Genomic DNA, 14,156 nt, shown 5'->3' with positions numbered 1-14,156 from the left:
ACCCACTCTATTTATTATTATTAAAATTTCAGAGATAATAGAAAATTGAGAACCAAATACTGTAGTTGATGAGTCAATGAAACTAATAAGGAATTTAACCTTGTTGGATAAGCTTTTTAATGACATAAACTATGGTTAAAACAACAATGTTAAAGAAGTAATATTGTTTGAAAACGGAAGAATACTGATTTTAAGCTTTACTACACAGATTTATCAGCCTATTCGGGTTCTCATCTGGTCCTTGAACAAACCCCCAAAAAATCATCTCTGTTCATCAATATTACATATTTAGAATATGTTCATTAATTTACTCATATTTTGTAGCATCTTCATCCTGATTAGGGTCATAGTTTGTCCTGAACCTTCATTCAGTATATGCTGATCTATGAATATCCAATTAGTCCCTGCCTCTATCTCCACTAAACTGAAGCTTGAAAGTTGACAGGGTTGGTTTCTTAGGTTAATGATGTAAAAAAAAAAAAAAAAAAAAAAAAAACCTTTTTCAGGGGTATTTGGAACACTGCAGTTTTAGACTATATAAGCTCATCCATGGCACTGACTGCTTAAAGCTTATTATGACTTCAAGCATTTAAAACACAGAAAAGATAAAATGATTTTTTTATATTCTGGGGTCTTTAACAACATACTTCACAAGGGTTGGTTTCTCAGACAGGGATTAAGCTTAGTCCTGGACTGTATATTCTTTCAATGGGAAATGATCATTCAAAATTCTGTGTAGTCCTGCACTAGGCTTAATCCCTGTCTGGGAAACCACTCTATGGTGTTTTTGAAAGGGTGAATAAGTTATTATATTTTGTATTTTTATTGTGGCTATTTTTAGAACAGTTTTTTGTGGAATTAGTGTAATGTATTATTGTACTTAGAGAGTGGAATGTGAACATCTGGCAACCCGCGCTTGCCGCTTTGACTTAGATGGTTGCGTACTGAGAGCGCAGTGCGTCTGGTTTTCCACAGAACCGCCGTTATTCTGCATTTTCCTTTCACAAAAGAGTCGGCCTCTCACCCGGAGTGCACATATAGACAATAGAATAGTCACTGCAGTTTCTTCATCGGTTATATGTAATGTTTCTAATGTTTTTCTACGTTGCGTTGCTCTACTGAAGTGAGCTCTGTAAGTAAGTTCAGTTTGAGGGGCGCTCAGGGCCCTGTTCTAGCGTAGCGACCACACCATCGTCTCTACAACAATATTACCGGATTCACATCGAAAACAACAACAAAATGGATAAAGTAAGTTCATGACATGCTTGTTCTCTTGACTTTCATCATCGGGGCAATGCTACAAAACCTTTCAACGTTAATTTAGCTTGCTGGGTTGTGGCGTTAGCCTGTTAGCCGACTTAGGTAACATGAGGCTCCTTATTCTCGTCCTAATTCTCCGTTCCACCTTAAGTGGCGCAGAGCTTGTGGTCTGTTTTTTTTTTGCGGCACCCATATTCTACCGCGGGACCTTTTAAGGACGAACGGAAAATTGGAGAAAGAAGCTACCTTTAGCTTGGTCTCAGTTGTCAACTTTCTACTGTGAATTGGCTGTGTTGGATGCTTATATGTTTTAATATTTACATTAATAAATGTCATGCTTGTGTAAAATAAAAAAAATAATTTGTTGTTATGGTTGGAAATTGTATTTAAGTTCATTAACGTTAGCTGTTAGCTTTCTGTCAAACTCACCCACCCAGGTTTCTGCTAGCTCCGATATTAAATTGAAAATTAAACCAACGAGCTCTAGCCGTGGAGCAGGTTATAGGTTTTGAACGAAACATGAAGCGATGTTATTCATAAGATAGCTTCTATTATCACCCATTACTCTGGTTGAAATGCACTAGTGTAACGTTATCACTAACACCCTCACTTATTCAGCTGCTCAGATACAGATACAGGGAACGCCCAACACAGTCAGTGACATAATGTATTAATATGTTTAATTTGTAATCAGTCTTACACCTTTTTAACCTCTCAGCCTGATTGTAAAAAAGGACAAAATCTTATATTTTATGCCCGTATCTTAATACCTTTCACTGCATAGCTCTGACAAGTAAAGAATGCGTCATTTTTACCAGATGATATATGTTAGGAGTGGATGATATGGCAGAAATGTCATATATTTATACTTAACTAAATGAACAGTACTCAAACACTAATCTACACTCTTTTTAAAAGCAAATTTTCTGACCAAAATCCAGTTTACCAGGACTGATTTGGCTCTCTTGAATGAAACCTGCAACTAATCTATATTCCTTAGATATAGACCCTTCACAAAATATATTTAGAAAAATATATAAAATAATAAAACGTAATATCATATATTGTCTCTAACATGTATGGCATGAGATTATTACCTACCATCATGTATTTCTAATTGAAAAAAGTCCCTTTTGAGGTATTTTACTATACATTTTATTTCCTTGATAATAAAATATTATTTATAAGTCTTATGGTAATGTTTGTAAAGATTTTTTTTGTGTACTCAGTTATATTTGCGTTTATGTAACCATTTTCATAATAATGTTTTGTAGGCAGATTTCCTCAAAGGTCTCCCTGTGTACAACAAGACCAATTTCAGTAGATTCCATGCAGACTCTGTGTGCAAAGCATCGGTAATTTTTTTTCTCTCATAGTTTCAAATTGTTTGTTCGTTTGCTGAATTATATAGAGGTATTTTAAAATGTGGCATGTGTTGTTTTAACATGCTTGTCATCAATTACAGAATAGAAGGCCATCAGTATATCTGCCTACAAGAGAATACCCCTCAGAGCAGAGTAAGTGTTTTTGCTAACTGTCAAGAGGATTTTAAGTCAAACATCATGCTTCATTATCTATTTGGGACTAATATGGCAAAGCAACATTATTTCTGGAATTCTTTTTTTTTTACATTTAATCAATTGTGAGTTATAGGCTGTAGATATATATCTCTTATTTGATGTTTTTCATTACAGTTATTGTTACAGAGAAAACAAATATTCTTTTGCGCTACCTTCATCAACAATGGGACAAAAAGGTATGTGCTTCTGAATATTCTGAAGTTCTGATCTAGCAAAGTGAAAAATGTATAAACTGATTGTGGTGAAGGGGGCGACTGTGCCTTGTTGCCAATTCTACTACAAATATTTTGTCTGTGACGAATGTATGAATATATCGTTGATTTATTTTATTCGTCTGTTGATTGATTGAGGCTGAAATGCCTGAACATAACAATTAGAAAGTCTGTCCATGCACTTTTGACCATATGGTGTGTGTCTACTTATTTTTAATTAGATATGAGCACTTATTACTTAAATATTATTTAGATTTATTGCACTGCATGTTTTAGTTTCCGTTATATTCACATAAACATACATTAACTGTAAAATTAATAAAACCGACACATGTAGTGAATGTAATTATCTAGTTACATTGGCAGCTGACAAGGAGTGAGATTGCAGCAAGTAAACAATTAGTTCTTGAAAGTAAAGTATTTCAAGCAGGACATATGTGCAAGAGCTGAGTGATTTTCGAGCCAGATGTACACTGCAATTTTAGCCCGATTTTAAGCCTGATATGGTCGCAGCCGACTGGATTTCAGGATCGCCCCAAATTTTGGCTCGATCGGCATACGTTTTTGACGTGCAGTGTGAGAAGGGTAGAGACCTCCGATTAACTGCCCAAACGAGCTCCGATTGTCCAGTTGAGTGATCAGATGGGTTTCTGACTTGTCAGAGATTTTGGTCACTTTTCCCACGGTGTGAGCAGTCTTGCGTACTGATTTCTCAACGTCATGACCTGTTTTCCCAAAAGTCTTTGCAAATCTACTCCATATGTCAGCAGGTGCCAACAAACTGGCGCAAAGGCAGCGCGTTGTGTGGACTGAGTAGGTTAGTCTAGTGGAGCTTTGGCAGCAGCATTCTTCCTTATATGATCTGTCATCAACCTCCTCCATGATGGGCATACACGTGAAAAAATATGGCAGGAAATAGCTGGTGTTTTAAGTTTCGCTGTTTTTAAGTTGTGCTTTGCTAATGCTATCAACACCACGCTCAGTTTCTTAAGCATCTCCCACTCTCTTTCTCGCTGTGTGTGATTGAGTTTGATACACAGCGCACTGTGCTGAAAAGAGTGTATGCAGACAGAACTGTTCCCAAGCTGCAACGTGCAGTGTAAACAGCCACGTCACATCAGATTAGTCCATTCTTACAGTTTGAGCACGTAAATCACAGGCGTTCTCTGTACACGACAAACAATTCAAATGTGCAGTGTGAGCTGTCATCAAAGCACACGACTTTCAAAATCACAGTGTATGCCTGGCTTCACAGAGGCTAAACTGCGATTGATAGAAGACTATATCAGAGCACCTCCAAATTATCAGGTCTTGTGGGTTGTTGCCAGTATTTCGTGGTTAGTACTTACCAAAAGTGGTCCAAGGAAAGACAGTCGGTGGACTGGCAACAGGGATGTGGCTACCCAATCTTTATTGATGCATGTGGGAAATTAGTTCTAGTCTTTTTGCTCTGATCCTACAGAAGAGCTACTGTAGCACACATTGCTGATGGAATTAATAGAGGAATCAGGGGTTGAGTAAGAAACTTTGGAGGGCAAATTTAGAGGTGTTTATCCTTTGTTTGTCATGCACATTGCTGCTGAATTTAGCAAGTTGTCCCCAGAAATGTATTTTCATTTCGAGGTTATGTTTAGGCCCATGATACAAGTAATTGTATGTTTTTCATTATACATAATAATGTTTCCATGCATTGTATTTTTGTGCAGAATGCAGCCAAGAAGCGGGAGCAGGAGCAAGGTGAAGGAGGAAGCCCTGCGCCTCCACGTAAAATTGCCCGGACCGATAGTCAAGAAATGAATGAAGACTCATAAATGGGATCATTACCTAACAGCACAAGGACATGCACAAAAATGACAGCCCTTTCAGAAGTTTGTAATACCTGGTCTACATTTCATGTAGACACTTGCACATGAGACTGGGATTTACTTAAAAAAAAACTTGAGAGAACGAGACCTTTTATATGGTGTGCTTTTTTGTTTTTGTTTTATTTTATTTTTTTTTCCTCCTCTCTCTTATTTTTATTAAGCGCTTCCTGTCAAACTGTCCCCCTTTGTGCATCCTTACAGCCTAGTGTTAAACACTTGGGGGCGCTGTTAGCTTCCACTGCCAGATTCTTTGGACCTGGTGCACTGTAAATTGCTCAGGTAGGACAGAGAGACTTGAGGATGAGCTTAAATATGTATTGATCTTAGAGATTGAGGTATTTGGCAGTGTGTGGAAAGATTAGACTGCATCACACTGAGTTGTGTGTAATTTATGGTCATCTCACAGTGATCAGAAGAATGCGTTGTTCTCTGATCACTGATATTCTAGTTTAACAACCATTCCCACTAGCTCAGCTGTGGAGTTTTTTTTAGGGTTTTTTCCTTTACAAATAGTGCCTAACAGGCACTTAAGTTCATACATGTAAATCAACTTTGTTCATTTTGAAGAAACAAAGATGTAGGAGTACTGATGTAAGTCATGTGGTATCTTCCTAGCGTGTGCCTACTCGTGCATGGATGCACTGTTAAGATTTTGATCTCTTGCTATGATCATGTCTTGGAGATGTCACGGTGGTGCTGTTTAGGACGTGTGAAACTTTTTACCACCCGACAGGATTTCTTTGTTCATTTATTAAGATGTATTTAGAAGTGATGCAAAATGGCCAAGTAGAAAATGCCAACTCAGTTTACTCGTTAGATTCGGAGGCAGATAGACTTCCCCTCCAGCATTTCTTTTACCTAGTTCAGATTTGTTTGGAAGACAAACAAATGGACCCGTCTGGATTCATTTTTTTTTTTTTTGCCTTTTGGTAGTTAGAAAATGATAATGATAGTTTTATACACCTGCAAGTTCAGTGTCCAGCTCCAGGTCCTTGAGGCATTTTGAGCTGTGCAGGGTCTTGTTCCCTCATTGATCCGCAATATGGATGAATGGTCAGGCCAGAAGAATGAAGTCAGTTGAAAAAGCTTTATGCATGTAGCTTACCCTTTGTGTCTCATGATGTGGGCACAGTCTACCTGAACTCTGTTCCTTAAACTAGGTGCAGGAAAATGTGCTTGGAAACATTATTTGAGGAATTGCTAAGGTGTGTCATTCGTATCTCTTCAACTGCTGTTACCCCTTCACTGTTTTTGTTAAGTGTTTGTTCTATTATTAAATATATTGCAGTGCAGAGAAAGCAATTACTGTTGGCCTAAGCATGTATGCTGCAGGTCTGCTGTGGGTTTTGGCAATAGAAGGCATCTAAACAGACACTTGATTAAAGGATAGTCTGTGAGTAAAGGGGCATCTAGCTTACACTCACTACAATAAACAAATCTACCGTTAAGCTCATTGCTCACATGACTTATCCATATCCATACACATATCACTAAATATATCAACCAATCCTTGAACACTGTGTCAGACCATGCACAGTCAGTGTGGTTCACATCATGCTTTTGCACCTTGTTCGTTTCAGGTTCTTCACCTGACTGATTTACATTGCAAACACCACAGAAGGTTTAGGTTTTTTTGCTTGAACATATGGATAAATAATAATGATTATAAAGTGTCCCCCTTTCCTTTTAAAAAAGAGCTCATCCTGTAACCATTCAGATGCTACATTTCCTTGATTCTAGTCTCATATTGCCTGCCTCTGATTGCTTAGACCAACGTGCTCGAGTATATAGCTATAATCCTGCCTTACTAAAATGGAGTGCATTCAGAAAAACAAATCACAGAGCAGTTGCAGCAAACTGTCCCTTGTCTCTTTCATAATTGTGTACGAGTGAACCTCCCTCGATTTGTATTTTCTCCTGGAAGCCTTCCCAGTTTCTTTATACAATAGGTCAACATTGTTCTTCGAGGAATTAAAGAATGATAACCCTTAGGAAAGTGTCAATGCTTCTAATTGCTGATGTTTTCTTCCTTGTCAGAACAAGAATGGAGGTGTGTAGATTAACCCACAATATTCCTACACATTTTGGAATTTTCCTTCTTCCAACACAGCTAATTAATAAGCCACTTGGGGTTGAACTTGGGGTGTTTCTGAAGGGAAATCACTGAGCCTGTACAAAGGTAAAGTGTAAAGACTTAAAGATTTGTAAAAAAAAATTTCTCCCATGCGTCAGTGTCTCAATTTTTAGGATGTCCTCTTTCTATATGAGCACTTAATGACCCTCCTGTAAGTGCACAGCACGTCGAATTGAAGACTTTTATCCATAATCCAAGTTTTGAAAATGGAGAAAACCTTTAATAGAATTTTCTTTCTTTTTTTTTTTTTTCCCTTTGGTCACGACTGTACAATTGTTTATGTACCAACAGAGGCATTGATTTGTAAATGCTGAGAATGGTTTTGAGTGGAGTTGGTTAATGACTTTATGTCCCTGTTGTTCACCCTTCATCATAGACAGTACTGGATATTGAGTAGTTTCCTTTAACTCGGACACAACAGAGGTCATTTTAAATTAGAATAACTGCAGTTTCATCAGGCACATCAATGAGAAAACTAACAATTAGCCTGCTATGATAATCATATAATGGTGATTTTCCATTAGTCAAATCTGGCATGTGGAATTGGGTACCTGGTTCCAAGCGAGCTGAGTAGTGACCAAACGTGACGTGTAAACCTTGCAGAGCATTGATTGGCCAGAGAAATTTGTCAATCACCATGAAATGCAGATATTCATCACAAACTAGTAATTTGTGAAGTCTCTAATTTGCAGCAGCAATCGCATTTGTTTAATCCAACTCTCAACGGCAGCTCGTTCTTTTGAAAAGGTTCTAACACTCCTTGGAATGGTGGCTCATAAAAAACTCCAGGGGGAGCAATTCTGTGTGAATTGGGGCATGGAGCTATGTTCAGTCCAAAAAAACAAAAACACCCACATACACAACACGAGTAAACAGTGCCTACCAAACAGTTTTGGTAATGTAAAAGCAACCAGGGAAATGTGTGTTGAGCCAAGCAGAGTAGATAACATGCAGTGGAAAGTGTCATAAGTAGTACTACTAGAATAGTATCTCTTTAACTTTGAAATATTGCTTTGTTAAGAAATGCCCTTCAGTGCAAAATGCTGAAAAATTTAGTTCATGCTTTTAGCAGTTTTAGGTACTGCAATGTCCTCCTTTCTTGGTGTTCCAATAAAAGCCTGAATAAACTATAGTTGATCCAGAATGTGGCAGCTACAGTTCTTACACGAACTAGGAAATATGACCATGTCAAACCAATGATATCATCCATACATGACCCTCTGTAGTTGAGTAAATTGATTTTTTATTATGAACCATAGCTGGGGAAAGATTGTCCCACTGATGTGTTCTTGCCTGGTCAGCTTTGATCATGAGACAGTACCAACATGTCCCCCAGAACATATTGGAAGTTCTGTGGATTCCCACTTATCTCTCATGGAACCTTCTGCATGTGCCAGAGGGTCTCACCAATCCGCTGAGACTGGACTTAACTTAAACTGTTCACACAGCTATTAACACTCAGAACATGAAATAATTAAGTAAGGATACACAAGAAAGTGTACTATTATGTGAGATATTGGCACTGGTGTGTTGCTGAAGATCAGTACACCGATGCCAAGAGCTCATGTTATAGCAAGAGTGTATTATTGTGATTATACCAGTTTCCCATAGCCATTCCGAAACAGTGACATTTAACTGCCACTGTCACACAGATGCATACACACAGAGCCTAATACATAGGAATAACAGCATATCCCACTGACTTAAGTAAATCCCGGATATATATGGCTGGATTCTTAAGGTGGAATGTAAATTTCCAGCAGCAGTTTATTGAACAAAGTAGTCTAAATGTAATGAGAGTCTTTTTGAGTTGGTAGTGATTTTTAAGGTGTCCGTTTATTCGGCATAGTCAGTTACTTAATGTGGAAGCCTAAATAAAATGGCAGATTTTTTTAATGTGGATTTTTTTTTTTTTTTTAAGATGGCCTGCAAAATATAGCAGCAGGTTTTTAAAGGTGGTATTTCTTTTTAATGTGACCATTTCAGTGAAGAAGTCACTTAAGATGGATTTTTAATGTGGATATTGGATAGATTGTTCTATCAATTTAAAGAAATAGCTATTAAGCAATAGCTAATAAGCTAATGTGACAACGATGCATAAAAAGCCAAATTCACAAAAGATCTTGAACATTCACCCTCTAGTTCAGACATGATTTTGTAAGTGCTAGCATTGTTGCTAGGTTACGTGTATTTCACAGAGTAATACCAGAAGAGCTTTGGTCAGAGTGCCATTATCATGCAATATTGACACCCCTGGAACTTTGTTAACCATTCACATTGCAGGGTCAGAACTAACTGTGGTATTGTAGACACTCATATGACTCTAAAATTCCTTATTCGTACCGGTCCCTGTTTATAAACTACCATTTGTTTACACACTACTATTTAACTGTTTTGTTCTGTGTTGGCCAGAGGAGGATGGGTTCCTTTTCAGGTTTATTCCTTACCCTCCTGGGATGCTTTTTCTTTGCTGCTGTCACCTCAGCCTGCTCACACCCAAGGACCCAAAGGGTGTACTACAAAGCAGCATTCCTCAGTTTAGGCAGAAATGACCAGAACAGAGCTGAGGGACAACAGTTGTAAAAAAGCACTCTGTAAGTACAATTTAATTTAATTTAATACAATTACGTATTTAACCTGAAGACAGTTCTGAGTTTGTAGTCGCCGTGTAAATATCTGTATTTGTATTGTAAATGTCTGTATTGGCTGGATGAAGGGAGCTCTGTCTTTTTATTGGTTCGTAAATATGTCACTCAAGGAGCATGAGGCAGGTTCAAAGGTGTCCATTCTCTTGATAAAGAGCAGGGAAGAGCCGGTAACTGTTATAGCGGCAGATGTCCAGCAGGTGTAATCCTTTACTAATCTGTACTTCTGCTGTCACTCCACCTCAAAGAAAGATGAAGGCTTGGGAATAAAGAGGAATATCGCTGGAACTGGGTTCAAAAGTATCCCAAAGAAAGACAGAGAGACAGACTAAATGGAGCTGTAAATTAAAGTGGAATCTGGTGCAGATCAACAGAATCTTTTTAGATTAGATTATTGGATTGCCTACAACAGATTATCGCTCGCCTTTTCCACAACAACAACTGGGTGAAAAGCAACACGACGCTTCTTTTATTTCTTAGGTAAGCAACTTACATTGCATAATGAATACAAGATGGATATAAAGTTCATTTAATATGTTTTTTCAATCCTTCAGATTCAATCCTTCCAAGGATACATAATTAAAGGAAATTAAATGCATGCTTTTATTATAGACATTAATAAAATATTTTTAAATTTAGGCCTGCCTCATGCAAAAAATGAATAAATCTAAAGCCCCTCCTGACAAGGGCTATCTCCTTTGCCAATGGCTCAAAAACAGCTGCTGCTAACAAATTAAAATAACAAAAAAATTTAAATGAATATAGTTTCCATGCACAGCCAGTGTTGTCCCCCTACGAAGTGGGAGGATCCAAGTGTATGTGTTTTTTTTTTTTTTATTAAATATGTAATGTCTTTTCCTCATTGGCTTTTTCATTTTAGATATGACTATGACTTACCAGCATAGTTTTGAAAAAGAAATGACAAAAAGCTTTTTTAATTTTAATTTGTCTGTGAGGAGTGTGGTGTGTTCTCCCTGTGTCTGCGTGGGTTTCCTCCGGGTGACTGTCTGTGAGGAGTGTGGTGCGTTCTCCCTGTGTCTGCGTGGGTTTCCTCCGGGTGACTGTGAGGAGTGTGGTGTGTTCTCCCTGTGTCTGCGTGGGTTTCCTCCGGGTGCTCCGGTTTCCTCCCACAGTCCAAAAACACACGTTGGTAGGTGGATTGGCGACTCAAAAGTGTGTGTGTGTGTGTGTCTGTGTTGCCCTGTGAAGGACTGGTGCCCCCTCTATGGTGTATTCCCGCCTTGCGCCCAATGATTAATGATGAATGAATTTTTAATTTGTCAGTTCTGACCCATGCTTGAGTGAAAAATGAAATTGCAAATGAAGTTATTTAATTTCATTTTTAATTTTGTCATTATAGTTACATTGGGAAAAATGGCATTTGCATTTTCATTTTATTGTTTTCATTTCACTTTTAATTTTGAAAGGATTTACCTCCCATTCTACAGAGCACAATAAGTGTTTGTTTTTCTTTTTGATTTTTTTTTTCATTTGACCTATTGAATATAATAGATGCAATTCTCTCAAACACAGGTAATCGCTATGTTGACCAGCTTTATGGATGGAATTCTCTGTTGCTTGACGGGTAAATCTGCCAACGTTGTGGTCCCAATTGAGTCGTCTGAGCCTGCCGATGGGTTTGAGTTTGTGGAGGTGAAGCCTGGACGGATCCTGAGGGTCCGGCACATCATCCCTGACCGGACAGTGGTGGAGGAGCCGGGCAGTGGGGAGGGCGGCAGCGTGAGCTGCAAGAGGAAAATCACAGTGTACAGGAATGGACAGTTACTGATAGAGAATGTGAGTGAGGCCACACATCCGGAATTGGTGCGCTGTCAGAATGGAGACAGCATGGTGGAGGTGGAGGAAGTGGACACTAGTCACCCAGCCTCCAGACAGGTCTCAGACTCAAATGCAGTGACAGCTCAGGAGCAGTCACAACCCCAGCGCAGGCGCCGCAAACCCAAGCGAACGGTGATGATTGACTGTGAACGCAAAATCACCCGCTGCAAAGAAACGCACCCTGATGTGGCCTTGTTCTTCATTCATGGAGTAGGAGGCTCTCTGGACATCTGGGACAACCAGCTGGACTTCTTTGCCCAGCTAGGCTATGAAGTGATTGCCCCAGACCTCGTAGGCCATGGTGCAAGTTCCTCTCCACAGATCACTGCTGCCTACACCTTCTATGCTCTGTCAGAAGACGTACGGGTCATATTCAAGAGATACGCGAAACGAAGAAACATTCTCATTGGACATTCCTATGGGTGAGGGATTGTTTCTCACTGTCTTTTCTGAACTGGCTCAAAAGGAAATGTCCTCTACACACTTATAACATCTGGTATTCTCAGCCCAGAGTCTGACATTATTTCTGACATTTAACCTGCAATTAAATTGGTTTTGTGTTATTAATTACATTCATTTTTTTTTCAGGGTGTCATTTTGCACATTCCTGGCTCATGAGTATCCTGAGCAAGTTCACAAAGTGGTGATGATTAATGGTGGAGGTCCCACAGCACTGGAACCCAGTCTCTGTTCGATATTCAACCTGCCAACGTGTGTGCTGCATTGTTTGTCTCCGTGCCTGTCCTGGAGCTTCCTAATGTAAGAATATTTTAAAACTGTCTTGTCTAAGCATTCAAAGGTTCAATCTCCAGTGATGTTTAAGACATTCATTGTTGAGCGTCTAAGACAGCATAACTAGCCTTCACTCTCTAAAGGAGTAGGATCGCCCACATCACACTGTCCAAGAACAATATCCTTGATGTCCCAGCTCTGTATCTGATGCTCTAGACGAGACCGAGCTAGCATGCAGAACTGGAAATGGCCAAATTGAGGAAAATGTTATTTATTAAATTTGTCATTTCCAAGTGATTTTGCCAGCCATATTTTATCGTTGCCTTTAGATTCACACTATATATAGGACTCCTACAGACATTACTAATGTAAACTGTACTTTTCCTTTATAGGGCTGGATTTGCCCATCAGGGGACAAAGGAAAAGAAACTTCTGAAAGAGAAAAATGCCTTCAATGTGTCCTCCTTTGTGCTGCGGTCAACGATGAGTGGTCAGTACTGGCCGGAGGGTGATGAAGTCTATCATGCTGAAATTACTGTGCCCACGTTATTGGTGCATGGCATGTATGACAAGTTTGTGCCAGTACAAGAGGACCAGCGCATGTCAGAGGTAAACATTCAACCCTGTTAAGAACTATATAAGAATTATACTTATGTGTAAGAACTGTACTGCATGTTTGCTGTATTAAAGAGAAAGTGATTATTTGTAGCTTCAGAAATCCGTTAAAAAAAGATTATAAATGACTTATAATAAATAATAAATAAATGATTATACTCTCCGCAGATTCTACTTCTGGGCTTCCTTAAGATCATTGATGAAGGAAGCCACATGGTAATGATGGAGTGCCCTGAAACAGTCAATACCCTGTTGCATGAATTCTTCCTCTGGCAGCCAGCCACTACCTCAAAACCAAAACAAGAATCAGCATCGACTGCAAACAAAACCTGCTCTAAAGACACAGCTAGACCAACAACTGCACCCAAAGCTATCACCTCAAAGAATGAAGACATGACCAGGCCAACAACTGCACCAAAATCTAGCCATGAGGGACAGAAATGAGAAATGTCAGTCCTGCAACCAATTGGTGGCTATATTTACAGTGAGAAAGCTTCACTGTAAAGTAATATGCCAGGACTCATGGGATGAGCAATGCTCCAAGCTTAGAGGCTTTATTTGCTTGCTAATGTATTTCTCGTAAAATGATGCTTGTACATCCTCCTAAGGATATTAATATCTCACAAGAGTACAAGGTCAAGGTTTATTTATTCATTTTTGGCTTTTTTGACAGGGGGAGGTATATCAAGCATGAATGCTGTTATCAGCATCTCTGAAAAAAATCACATGTACAGGCTTTTAGTTTCAGGAACATCTGATTATAGTTAACAGATGGATGTGTTCTTATGCACAACAGCAAAGTATTGAACCGTTTGCATTTGTCTGACAATAGTGGAGATGGAGAAACGTTTTTCCACAACCTTGCCGTAAAACCTCATTTAAAAATGTATTTTTATGCGTTTTTATATTTTGACAATAAATGCATTTGGTATAGGAATGAGTCCAGCTCACTTTGATTACTGCTTTCAGAAATCCTGTCTCATTTCACTGGACAGCACTGCAGACCAACAGCAACTAAATCTTCTGAACAGAGGTCCTGTTAATTTGTGTGAACATTATACTTTATAAAATTATTTGCTTTTGGACATCGACTTTGCATTTTAATTCTAGCCCTGAAACAAACGTTTAACCTAATCGAAGTAACATCATACATCCCAAGTGAAAGCAGATTGTGCAATGCACATTTTAATATCAATAACACACTGGCAATAAAAAGGCACCCACAATGTAGTCAAATTATTCTGAGTGGTATAAAATGATCAAAAGTAACAGAT

General features: G+C 38.7%; 2 protein-coding genes across 4 annotated transcripts; both read left to right on the top strand.

Annotated features, from left to right (window-relative positions):
- The first annotated feature begins 925 nt into the window (after positions 1 to 925).
- On the top strand, positions 926 to 7,005 carry dda1 (DET1 and DDB1 associated 1). The gene is made up of 5 exons (XM_066648170.1): positions 926 to 1,248; positions 2,535 to 2,615; positions 2,726 to 2,777; positions 2,955 to 3,016; positions 4,759 to 7,005. Exons 1-5 carry the CDS (start codon positions 1,240 to 1,242, stop codon positions 4,861 to 4,863), a joined length of 309 nt encoding a protein of 102 aa, XP_066504267.1. The 5' UTR covers positions 926 to 1,239; the 3' UTR covers positions 4,864 to 7,005.
- A 2,024-nt stretch (positions 7,006 to 9,029) lies between these two features.
- On the top strand, positions 9,030 to 14,144 carry abhd8b (abhydrolase domain containing 8b). Of its 3 annotated transcripts, XM_066648167.1 has the most exons (6): positions 9,030 to 9,645; positions 9,945 to 10,176; positions 11,230 to 11,957; positions 12,124 to 12,294; positions 12,660 to 12,876; positions 13,051 to 14,144. In XM_066648167.1, the coding sequence occupies exons 3-6, from the start codon at positions 11,239 to 11,241 to the stop codon at positions 13,324 to 13,326; spliced, it is 1,383 nt and encodes a 460-aa protein (XP_066504264.1). In that variant the 5' UTR covers positions 9,030 to 9,645; positions 9,945 to 10,176; positions 11,230 to 11,238; the 3' UTR covers positions 13,327 to 14,144. The 3 variants fall into 3 exon arrangements, with proteins under 3 accessions (XP_066504264.1, XP_066504265.1, XP_066504263.1); XM_066648168.1 differs by lacking the exons at positions 9,030 to 9,645; positions 9,945 to 10,176 and adding an exon at positions 10,310 to 10,846; XM_066648166.1 differs by lacking the exons at positions 9,030 to 9,645; positions 9,945 to 10,176 and having other exon boundaries at positions 10,310 to 11,957.
- The last annotated feature ends 12 nt before the right edge of the window (positions 14,145 to 14,156 follow it).

The sequence above is a fragment of the Hoplias malabaricus genome, chromosome 16 (assembly GCF_029633855.1).
Source record: "Hoplias malabaricus isolate fHopMal1 chromosome 16, fHopMal1.hap1, whole genome shotgun sequence".
In the NCBI taxonomy this organism is placed as follows: Eukaryota; Metazoa; Chordata; class Actinopteri; order Characiformes; family Erythrinidae; genus Hoplias; species Hoplias malabaricus.
This window is presented reverse-complemented; position numbering and strand designations above follow the sequence as displayed.

Coding starts and splice junctions, on each gene's coding strand:
- dda1 (XM_066648170.1), top strand. Junction 2,616..2,725: donor ACTCTGTGTGCAAAGCATCG/GTAATTTTTTTT, acceptor CATCAATTACAG/AATAGAAGGCCATCAGTATA. Junction 2,778..2,954: donor AGAATACCCCTCAGAGCAGA/GTAAGTGTTTTT, acceptor TTTTCATTACAG/TTATTGTTACAGAGAAAACA.
- abhd8b (XM_066648166.1), top strand. CDS start 11,209: ATGCAATTCTCTCAAACACAGGTAATCGCTATGTTGACCAGCTTTATG. Junction 12,295..12,659: donor CTGTCCTGGAGCTTCCTAAT/GTAAGAATATTT, acceptor TTTCCTTTATAG/GGCTGGATTTGCCCATCAGG. Junction 12,877..13,050: donor AGGACCAGCGCATGTCAGAG/GTAAACATTCAA, acceptor TACTCTCCGCAG/ATTCTACTTCTGGGCTTCCT.